The 12,930-nt window shown below is 30.0% G+C and overlaps 1 protein-coding gene across 4 annotated transcripts in view; it reads left to right on the forward strand.

Annotated features, from left to right (window-relative positions):
• Positions 1–12,930, forward strand: part of LOC119609790 — a 62,761-nt gene that overhangs the window by 18,575 nt on the left and 31,256 nt on the right. For all 4 annotated transcript variants that reach the window (XM_037964723.1, XM_037964726.1, XM_037964724.1 and 1 more), the window contains 2 exons: positions 8,402–8,993; positions 9,064–9,496. In XM_037964723.1, the coding sequence (XP_037820651.1) occupies positions 8,402–8,993; positions 9,064–9,496 (1,025 nt within the window). The remainder of the gene's footprint in view (positions 1–8,401; positions 8,994–9,063; positions 9,497–12,930) is intronic.

Below are 12,930 nucleotides of genomic sequence, written 5' to 3' on the forward strand. Positions count from 1 at the left end.
AAAACCCCGCACAGTGTCAGATTTTACCATTTTAGGGGAAACTATTAAAGGTAAAGCTAAACGTCGATAGTCTATATTTGGTGAAGGAAAAAAGAAAATGGAAGATTCCAGGGACTCAAGGACATTTTTTAATATCATTATCCTTATTTTAAAACTATGTATATCATATATCATTTTGAAAACGTATTGTTTTTAATATTAAAGGGGAATACTAAATTTTAGAGTGCAAAATAATCTATAATGTAGTAAAATTCCAAACCCTGTAGTAATGTTGAAAAATTAAGATATGGTCCACCAACACATATGGTCTATCAATGCATGTATGAAATTGTGGAATGGAAAATGGTATTGAAAAAATTTATATATATGAACAATAAATCCGACCATGAATTTTCATGATTTGGAAAACAAAATAACAAAATCATCAACCGAAAACTGCATTTAATAATGTAAGATTTTTTATTTTCTTTTAATACACAAAAATTACCTAAAAGTAAAATCGTTTGTAGAATTAGTGGTAGTTAGACGAAAAGTATTGTTCGTGTTTTGATATTTAACACCAACTAAAGGGCTAATTAAAACCTGGAGTAAACCCTATTGCTCTAAAGTTGGAAGTACACAACACGAGTTGAGGCGGCACCACGATTTACGATTTTCAAACTTTTCGCGCTTTACAAGTTGCAAATTATACACTACGGGTCATTTTGATCTTTCTCTTAATGTTTTTTAAGACTATTACTGTTTTAAAAAACCAAATTTTAAGATTTTGTTTATTTTTTAATCTTTTCTTTCATTGTTAGTGAAATTTATTTAATTTTAATTTATTCTTATTCTACACAAAACAAAATACAACCCTGATCAGCTGCCGACGCGTCAAATGTTGAAAGTTGCTGAACTTTTCGCGGCAGACGCGTTACAAACTACAGTGTGCAACTTGTTAAATAAAAAAAAAAAACACTATTTGAACTATTTTGAGAAAAGCCTATAATGCGTTGCCACATTATAGACTTCTGTGTGTTCGACTGTCGGAAATGACCATATACATACATATTATGTACAATATTTTTATGCTCCTCTTATTAAAAATAAAAATATTGGAATTGTTAACGCTATGTACATTCATACATACATATGTATTAATGAATATTTTATTTTAATCTGACAATTAATGTTCACAAATTTTTTGTAAAAGTGACAATTCGTTAAAATTTTTTAATTTTAAAGTTTCGATGTCTGAATTTATACAAGAAATTTGGTTCCGTAAATCCGCTACAGAAAATTTGGATAAGATTTCCGGTTGCATATTTTCATTAATATTCTTTATTTTTAAATATATGCCATTAGCAGTTGCACGAGATTGTTGAAGATACGCATTTAATTCCCCCGCCAGTTGTATTCGCAATTGCTGGATTTCATTGGCTGTCGAATCATGTTGATTTAATAGAGTTGTTGATGAACTCGCTATATTGTCCGTTATATTTACTTTTACTTCGGTACATTCAATATATTTTTGCTGGGTTTTAAGCCGAGTTAGTTCACATAGAAGTGTTGTGGATGATTTCATTTGTCTAAGTGTCAAAAAACTTGCTCTGTCAACGACGTCGATTGTTCCTTTAACTTTTTCTCCAGCTTTACTTTCATTATATGACAATGTTAAATTTCCTTCTGGAATAGCGTAATCGTTCATTACTTTAAGATTATTATTATATTAAAATATGTATATGAATCCTTCGTGCCACAGATGGCAAATTTTTGGTATAAAATATCTAAAATAGAAAATAGTGAAAGTAAGTAACTAAGTTATACTTTAGTAACTAAATTGTACATTGTTATCTTCTAGAAAAAACGCTGATTTATAGCAATTATTGGCTGCATAAATGTGTAAAAATACATACAGTGTCTCACATAAATATTCGAATTTATTATTTTTTATGAATTACTGTGTTATTGTATGATGCTACTTTAAAAATAATAATAGTATTTAAAATTTTTTAATGAAATTTTATTAATTTATATTATTTTTACAAAATACAAGAAAAAACTAATAAAAAATCATTAATGGTTTCCAAGAAAATGGAAGAAACCCAAAAAGGGTCATTTCAGGTACTGCGCAAAAATATTCGAATTTTTTCTAAGAACTTTATTAGAATCCTTGAACACGTGTTTTATTGTCCATTAATTAACCCATTATGCAGGTAGTGGTTATATGGAATATTTAACATTATATTTTTTGGAAATTTGCATAATTATGTTGTAAATCCTTCCTGTGTAAGCGCTTAAAATGTTCAAAGAAAAAGAGTTGATCAATTCAAATTAAAAAATTAATTTATATCTGTATAAACAAGGCCGATCAATTAAATATATATAGGAAATGGTTGATAGATTCCCATCGACAATATATATTGTCATTTCACGCATGGAACAAAGAATTCCATCGAGTATTTACCATTATCAAGTCGTCCAAAACTGCTGTCAATACAGGACGACAGAGAAATACTGATGAAATACCGAAAGAACCTTCATCTATCAGCTCCAAAAATTAACAACGAACTCATGACAGTCCTGTGAATAAAAATTAGTGTCGAAATTGTGCGCAAAGTACTAGGGAGCAATAATTCGCATGGTCAAGTACCAAGGTGGAAACCGCTCATATCGAAGTTAATCGATGTTAAGTGTCTTGACTCCGCAAATAGACTCATAAGTAAGAATATTGGATTCTGGAAGGAGGTTATCTTCTACGATTAGAACAAATATAATATTTTTGGCTCTGATGGTCGTCAAATGATATGGCGAAAGCTTGGAGATGCCTTGGAATTATCTAACTTAAAATCAATTGTAAAGGACCCAAGTTGCTCTGCCATATTTTGGGGTTATGTGTCCGTCCACGGTGTTGGACTGCTAAAATTTATTATTGTAATTATAGACTAGAAGGTCCACTTGTCAATTTTAGAGCAGAATTTGCATGCTAGTACCACCAAAATGGGGCTACAACCCATTCAATTTATTTTTCAACAGAAAAACGATCCAAAATACACGACCTGGTACGTGAAAATGTTGATCATTAACAACACTAAGTATCTTCTTTCACCAAATTTTCAATGGAGTTAATGTCTGGACTTAAACTCCATTGAAAATTTGTGGTTATATTTACAAGAACAACTTTTAAATCACTCATTATCCTCTAAAACCACCATACGGTTGCTTTGCATGAAGAATGGGACATAATAACGCCAGAACTATTCCATAAATTGGTAGAAACGGTCCCACGACGCTTGGAAGTTGTTTTTAAAAACAAAGGCTACTATACAAAACATTAATTTCATTTTAATTATTTATTTTTACTTCATAATGCTAATCTAAATATGATTTATACAAAAAATTCGAATACTTTTGTGAAGCTATTTTTTGCACTTTTTAAAAAAAAAGTTAAATTAGTTTATGTAAATATTTTTTTTTTTTAATTTTTAAAATGTGGTATAGAATTTAAGGACTGTCTGGACAACATAATAAATTTATTTATTTATTTTTCCCACAAAATCTATTATAAAATGATGTCTGTTTTCATAATACATTAAATTCGAATACTTATGAGAGACACTGTACATACATATGTATGTGTCAATGAAATTGTTGTGCACGTCGTAAATAATATTTACAGTGATTACTAACAATATATACATATATGTTCAAATCTTTGGACACAACTGATACTTCAGCTAATTTTTTTATTGAAATATTCACCACTTTGTTTTAAGCTATTCAGGTCGCAGCACATAAATGTCCTTATGATATTAACTATTGAATAGTCTGACTGTTTATGTTGTAAGTATACGCACATACATAAGCAGTATAAATTCGAATGTTAGTTGCTATAGTTAAGATTGCGCTAGCAATTATATGTTTTCTTCAAAACAACAAACTCTTTAAAAAAATTGACATGTGGTATGTAAATAATTTGTACAAAAAATACCTATAAACGGGCTGGCAAAAATATTAAGCGTATTCTAGGTTACTGTTAAATCGATTGGTTGTAAACGATGTGATTTATACTCTGTATATAACATTTGAACATATATATACGTTTGTACATATCGCCAACTGAAATGCAAAAGAGCGTAGCACTATTAATTACTTTTAAGGAGATGAAAAACTCAATAAAATTAATTCTTTTTTGAATATATGTACATACAAAATATTTTTTTACAACATCATCCTTACATTTCTTTCTTGACAATAAAGTTTTGAATATCGTCATTGAAGTGAAAAAGGGCGTAACCGGAGGGCGAAAATAGTCGCCGAAATATTTATAGTTGCCTATTTTTAAATTGTTCCCATGTAGACCTTGTGCGCAAGGTACAGGTCGCAATTTTCAAGATAATTGGATGAAATTTGGCATGCACGCTTTTTTTGGCCCAAGGACGAAGCCTATTGAAAATGGTTAAAATCGGTCCATTATTTCACCTAGCCCCCATAGAACAGAACCCCCGAAAAGGGCTTCTGAGCTCATAATTATGTTAAATATACAGGTATATCGATAAAATAAGGCATAACTTAGTTTTATAGAAGTCCTGATGACCCTGCCAAATTTCATAAAGATCGGGCCCCATTTGACCCTAGCTCCCATACAAAGTCCCCTTCAGAAATCTACTTGAATGTCCAAAATTAACTTATAAACACAAATATCGCGATGAAATTCAGCAAAATTAAATATTATGTAAATATAAATATATTCACAAAATTTTATCAGGCTTTGTCCATATTTACCCCTAGCCCCCATATAAAGCCTCTTTCAAAAAATTAATTTTTCATTGAAGATAAATGCTTTCTTATGAAAAATAAATCACATTTAATATTCACAAATGGTGTAGGGTATCATATGGTCGGCCACGCCCGACTATACTTTCTTACTTTTTTATGACTATTACTGTTTTAAGAATCAAAATTTTAAGTTTTTGTATATTTTTCTTCCATTTTTGGAGAAATTTATTTCATTTTAGTTTATTCTTATTCTTATTTTTTCGTTATTCATTGTTGTCTATATTAGATCTAATTGAAGTCCCAGTCTGATTTCAATGAAATTAAGTATAAATATTTTCCTTACCTTGTAGATTATGTCCACTAATTCTTTTCAAATTATATTCATAATTATGACCTGTGACCCCATCGGAAATTTCGGATCGACAGACATTGCACTATGGGCCAGAGAGTGATTCTGTGATAAGGGATGTAACAGAAATTAATTATGTATTTTTAGGAAATATGAAAAACTAAAAACGCAGTTTTTCTCCATTAAATTTATAGTTTCAGACGTACATATATCATCCGGTTCATATCTAACGATTTTGGTTTTGTCTCTTTCACATAATTGGCTGAAATTTACCACTTTTTTCCGCTTTAAGCTAAATTTTGACATTTAAGAGTTTGGCGTCAGCGGGGCATTGCCCGCTTAAATGAGCAAAATTTTATTTTATACGCTTACGCATTAAGTTCTCTTAGCGGATCATATCAAATTTGTATATAGTCCCAAAAAAAATTTTTTCTATAAAAGAAAAAAACCTAAAAAATAAAATGAAAAACTAATTTTCTGAAATAGACTTTATATCGGGGTTATGGAGAAATGATGACCGATCCACATAAAATTTGGTGAATGGATCTACGGTTACAAAAAATTAGAGTCCGACCGAACTCAAAATTTCGTTCGGTACCGAACACCGAAGCCGAACTTCGGTAAATTTGAAAGTTCGGCAAAACCCGAACTTTGTTCGGTTTTTAAAGTTCGGTGAACACGAAATTTTTTTTAATGAAAAACGCATTTATGATTAAAAAGTAATAAATTTATAACATTTAAAACCAAAATATGAACATCCGGAATATTTTTGAAGAGGGTCTTGAAATGGCAATTGGGTCAATTATTAACTAATTCCGTATTCCAGAGAGTGATAAATTTCTAATAACAAACCATTTTTTGTGAAATGCATATATCTAAATACTTTTATTTTTGGTTTTTGAACGATTTATTGACAATGATATAATTATCTGTAAGAGCACGCAGAGAAAAAACATGATTGTGGTAACCATGTTCTAAGGCAACATATTATGGTTAAAATTATGATTGTAGTCTAAACATATTATCGTTATTGTAACAATTTTAAAATATAATATTATGATTAAATACCATCAAAATATTTCATCATGATATTTTTGTATTTGTCATAATATTGTTATACATGATCAATTCAATTTGACGATATATATGAAACTTCGGTTCATAAAAAAATATAAGTATAATTTCATAAAAATACTAGTATTTTTAAGCCTGTTATGAGCGTTAGTAATTTTCTAAACCCATGTCTAAATGTAAACGGATTTTGTCCATTTTGAATACCAATCAAACTGCAACAATAGTTTAGGTCCTATCGTTCTTTCAAGAGACTGACTGACTGACAGACATGTCTAGATCGTTTGAGAATAAGGACCTAGAAAATTTCGATGTTACATCGAAACTAGATAATTCAAATTAAATGTTTCACTTTTCTTTGCTTTTTAATCAGTTTCTGGTTAACAGTTTTTCAAATCGCCGAAAAAACGAACGGTTAAAATGCGTTTTGTACCTATGTATATCGGAAATTTATTGTACAGTCAGGATGTATGATAACTTCTGTAAACAAATTTTCAGCATTTTAAAAACTTTTTGATGATATAAAAATATGATAAATAAACATTTTATAAAAAGTTCAGCGTTCGGTCAAAATTTCGCCGAACATTGGACGAACCTAACTTTTTACCTGCGAACCCCTACCTGAATGTTCGGTCGGATAATACAAAAAATGTTTTTATCCGCGACATTGGCCTTTTTAAGCGAATTGTGGAGATATAACTCATTTTCTGAAGGAGTCTTTGTATGAGTGCTAGGGTCAAGCGATGCCCGATCATTACAAAATTCGTCAGGGTCATCAAGGCAAGAATAATAGACGGATTGTAACCATTTTCAATCGATTTCGTCCCTACTGGAAATGGAAAGAAGATCATGTACAAAATTTCATTGAATTATCATCAAATTTATTATATGTATTTTATGTTTTCTATAAAGCAATGAAACACTGTGCAACAAGAAAATCTTTCCCGAATGAGACCAACTGGAAATGAAAGTAGGCCAAAATCCCCAAAGGGTTTAAAAAAGTTAGCTGGATGTATGTATGTATGTATGTATGTATGTATGTATGTATGTATGTATGTATGTATGTACGTATTTATTTAAGTATGTATGTATGTATGTATGTATGTATGTATGTATGTATGTATGTATGTATGTATGTATGTATGTATGTATGTATGTATGTATGTATGTATGTATGTATGTATGTATGTATGTATGTATGTATGTATGTATGTATGTATGTATGTATGTATGTATGTATGTATGTATGTATGTATGTATGTATGTATGTATGTATGTATGTATGTATGTATGTATGTATGTATGTATGTATGTATGTATGTATGTATGTATGTATGTATGTATGTATGTATGTATGTATGTATATCACCTCCCATATGAATTAAATACAAAAATTCGTTTATCTAGAAACTATTGGAACTACAATCTTAAAATTAACATAAAAGTGAACATTTGGAAATAAAACTTACTTACTGTGCGGATATTCTTTTGGGGTTCATGGAACCTCTCATATGAATAAAATTAGTATATCTTTGTATGTATGTATGTATGTATGTATATCACCTCCCATATGAATTAAATACAAAAATTCGTTTATCTAGAAACTATTGGAACTACAATCTTAAAATTAACATAAAAGTGAACATTTGGAAATAAAATGTGCGGATATTCTTTTGGGGTTCATGGAACCTCTCATATGAATAAAATTAGTATATCTGAAAAACTATTAGAGCTAAAATCCTTAAATTTTGCGCTAACAACTCTTACATGTGAATATTTGAATCTAGAATCCTAAAATTTTTCACGAAAAATTTTCACATTCATGTGAACATAGGAGAAACCATACCCCTATTGTGGACTATCAATAGGCATACCTCCCATATGCATTAAAAGAAATATTCGAATAACTGGGAAAGTAATAGAACCAGAATCTTAAAAAATCGTAGTTCTTTTTTATTTATACTGTTTTTATGGTAGCAAAGCACACTGGGTATAGCTAGTTACAGTCTAAAATGATTAAAATCGTATGAATATGTTAGAATACATACAAGATCAAATTTAACCCTTTGTGGAATTGGGCCTATTAATTGTCTACCTTCATTTCCCGTTGGTCTTGTTCGGGAAAGATTCGAGGACCCACAATTTGTTGCATAGTGTTATTTATTGAAAATATTCTGAACAACGGAAATTTTACTAATGAACTCTCTTTTGTTTACTAAACAGGTAGCTATAAAAATAATCGATAAAACATGTCTTAACGAGGAATATCTTGCCAAGACGTACCGCGAAATTTCAATTTTAAAAAAACTTCGACATAGACATATAACACGTTTGTATGAAGTGATGCAATCTGAAACAATGATCTACTTAGTTACTGAATATGCTCCTAATGGCGAAATATTTGATCATTTGGTAGAAAACGGGCGAATGAAGGAACCAGAAGCCGCAAGAGTCTTCACACAATTGGTATCTGCTGTGGATTATTGCCATTCAAAGGGGGTGGTGCATCGGGATTTAAAGGCCGAAAATGTACTCTTGGATAAAGATATGAACATAAAGCTAGCAGATTTTGGATTTAGTAATCGTTATGAAGAAGGAAATTTTTTAAGAACATGGTGCGGCTCGCCACCTTATGCAGCTCCTGAAGTATTTCAAGGTTTAGAATATGATGGCCCCAGAGCTGACATATGGAGTTTGGGTGTTGTTCTATATGCTTTGGTATGTGGCGCATTGCCATTTGATGGTAAAACTTTATTGGAACTTAAAAGTCGGGTCGTAACAGGAAAATTTCGGATTCCCTATTTTATGTCTCAAGGTATTTATGATGCAATAAGATTTAATAAAATCTTAAAATATTAACGTGTTAATTGTTCTACTCTTTATAGATTGCGAGCATCTTATTCGTAATATGTTAGTCGTTGAACCAGATCGACGTTTTACCTTAAAACAAATAATTAAACATAGATGGTTAAGTGAATGGATTGCTGAAGTTGAAAGAGAATGTCATCAAGTGAGGCAGCCATATAATTCGAACTCTAATAATTTGCTTCAAAGTAGTACTACGATCAACTGCACCGAAGAACTATCAACGAATCTTTCAACTCAAACAACAACAAACTCCACATCAGTACCTAATTTGGATTCCGTTGTTATGTCTCATATGTTGCAGTTATCTGGTTTAACTGCAGACAAAATTGCCCAATCCGTACACGAACATCGTTTTGATAATATTTACGCAATTTATTATCTACTCTACGACAAGTTACAACAAAAACGTATAGAACATCAAAAAATCAATCAACATGCTAGTAGAGCTAGGTAAGAAATACAGATGTTTCTTGATTTCGTGATTAATCAATAAAATATAAATTCAGGTGTTATATGGCGAGGGTCAAATATGGACCGATCCTCATAAAATTTGAGATGGGATTTATATCCCTATAAAACTTATTTATGCTAAATTTTATGATAATACTAGTGCTTATAAGTGAGTTATGGACATTTAAGTGGTTTTATTTCTTCATCTGTTTTTTGCAGAATATCTGGCTTATATGCGTCATACACATATTAATGTTATTATAATTTCTATAGAAAATTGATTTTCCTACATTTTGGTTAAAGAACATTTGGCGTATCATAATATTTTCAAATCTTATTATAGATTTTGCTAATAACGAATTTGTCATAATTTTTAAGCTATTCATAAGCAGTTAATATATGCTTAAACTTTGTTACACGTTTTATCTCAAACTCGTTCTATGACCCATAGTGCAATGTCTGTCTATCCATAATTTCAGATAGTATCACAGGTCATATTTATAATCAGAATTAGAAAAAATTGGTGGTCACTATCCACATATTTAGAGTAAAATTTTCACCAAATTTTATTAAAATCAGATTTTATCTTTAAATATTTTGTAACAATTTTTGAATTTTCAAAAGAGTAAACACACTGTGGTTTGCTATGTGCCAATTTGCACTTAGTTATCTATCTTAGTTATCCTTTTCATGGAAGTGTCCATATGTAATTCTTACATATCATCACCTAAAATGCAAACGGTCCTATCTAACATTTTTAAAATTTTACAGAAGCAAAAAACTATTTAAATTGAAAATTGTGTTCCTATCAGCGCAATTTAATTTACAAACTACATCTTAATCACATTTAAAAATGCGATTACAATACAAGAATTCCTTATAAATTAAAACCTACCCAGCAAAAAAATAGTAAATGAATGGGTTCAACTGATAATGGAACTGGTTTAGCAAAAATTATTACCCAGCAAAAAATTTTGAAGTTGTTCAAGAAAAAGGGATATTTTCATGATTTCTTTAGTACATATTATATTTAATGCATTTAAATACATACCTAAATTCTAATAAATTTGTCAAACTCCTTTGACAAGTGCTGATTTTGTTTTTCAAGTTGAGAGCAAACCAACTGATATTGCTCATTATAGAAAGATGAAGAAATAAACCTATAGTGTATGTGTATCAACTAAGTGTCAGCAGAATTTAGAAAACTTCAATAAAAACCGTCGCTGGATTAGATCTAGATCAACGTTGTCAAAAATGAACAACATCCCTCCAATGAAAAGCTAAAGTAAAATTCGTTGGTTTTCGCCAAAAGTAGAAGTACGTCAAATCCGAAAAAATTTACCTAGGCCAATATCGGGTCTGATTTTGCTCATATCGTTGTTTATTAAAAAATTAGCTAACAGGTGTTTTGTTCTTTTTAGTAGTAAACGGGAAGAAAAAGTATTTTCGCACTTGTCTATAAAATTTATATTGAAATGTTTCGAATATTAGTTTGGCACTTTTGGGAAATTCGGACGTTTGAACGGTAAAAATCGTACTTACTTTTGATACATTTTTATAAAACATTGATTTCAATTTATTGGTTTTTACTATGAATATATGTACATATGTACATATGTACATACATACATACATATGTATATTCATAGGCCCCCAATAGAATGTTGAATTTTTTGGAACGAAATTGTTAGAGAGAAAAACTACAAAAAGGCATAAAAATTTGAATTTTAAATTTATTCAAACTCATTGTGCCAAGTTTGATTAAATTTAGTGAGAACATATAAAAGGGGACTTCTTGGAACTTTTTCCTTCTTCAAAGAGTACCTTTTGAATTTTTTATAATATTGAACATTTAGAGCACTTTCTGGTACTTTTTATACCCTTCACCTTCGTGAGAAGGGTATATATAAATTTGTCATTCCGTTTGTATATACATATATATTCTGAATCCTTATAGATAGCGGAGTCGATTAAGCCATGTCCGTCTGTCTGTCCGTCTGTCTGTCTGTCTGTTGAAATCAGTTTTCTGAAGACCCCAGATATCTTCGGGATCCAAATCTTTAATAATTCTATCAGACATGCTTTCGAGAAGTTTCCTATTTAAAATCAGCAAAATCCGTTCATAAACAACGGAGATATAAGCAAAAATCCGAGACAACCTCTGAAAATTTCATAAAAAATAAACAACAACAACACTGCTTATTCATTGCCTTTGTATTTTGTTTTTGTTTTTTTGAGTATTTCGTTTCGTATGTTTAGATGGCTGTGTGTTTCATTGCCTTGTGTATATTGTTTTTGTTTTCTTGGTGTATTGAATTTCGTATGTTTGAATGTCTGTTGGTTTCATTGCGATGTGTATGTTGTTTTTGTTTTTTTCTGTATTTCGTTTCGTATGTTTGGATGTCTGTTGGTTTTACTGCCTTGTGTATATTGTTTTTTGTGTGTTTATTTCGTTTAGCGTTGTTGTTGTTCATTATGTTTTGCTATTGCTATATAATGATATAGTCATGAAAATGACTTTTAAATACACTATGGTGAAGGGTATATAAGATTCGGCACAGCCGAATATAGCACTCTTACTTGTTCGTTTTACAATAGGTATTTTTTGATTTTTTTTTTTTTTAACTTATGCTGTTTTGTTTCCTCTAAATTTTGTTTTCGTTTTTCTTTGTCATGGATCCATTTTACCAATCTTCTCTACACTTTTTTATCGCTTAAGGACCATTATCTCATTCTCTGATTATCGTTTAATCGGTAGATATTCTCCCGGTTAAAATATATAAATTTGTATGAAAACTGTCAATATGTCGTTTCGAGAAAAAAAAAAAGACATTTATCCCCATTTTCACAATATCTGATTATTTTTTATCCAAACGACAAATTGACAGTTTTATTATATTATTTGTATACAAAAGTTATTTTAACTGGCAGTATATCTACTGGTTAAACAATAAACGGAGGTTGAGATATTGGTGGAAAAAATAATAGGAACGACCTTATTTTGTGGTAAAAAAGAATTTTTCTAAAAAAAATTATCCGTTAGAATTTTATGTTTTTTATCTTTATGTAACGGTTCTTTATGTTCTCAGCAAAAAAAATTTAAGTTGTTAAAGAAGAAGGGATATTTTCATGATTTCTTTTGTACGTATTCTATTTAATGCGTTTTAAATACATGCCTAAATTCTAATAAATTTGTCATCAGTGAAGGCATGAAAAATGCACCCAAATTCACTCATGTAACTCCACTATAGGAATTGTAATATTTTACTATAATTTGGTATTCTCTTAGGAGATTTAACGAAAACGTGCATTTCATACAATAAATATTAAAAATGACATTAATTTTTTTATTAGATTTTTGTTTTTGTAGGTACCTACCTACCTAGTAATATTAAGTCCATTTTAACATTAATAAGAGAAGGAAAAAAACAAGA

This window comes from Lucilia sericata, unplaced genomic scaffold, assembly GCF_015586225.1.
Source record: "Lucilia sericata isolate MDLA Ls3-8-SP2 unplaced genomic scaffold, ASM1558622v1 Contig001061F_arrow, whole genome shotgun sequence".
NCBI classification, from domain to species: domain Eukaryota; kingdom Metazoa; phylum Arthropoda; class Insecta; order Diptera; family Calliphoridae; genus Lucilia; species Lucilia sericata.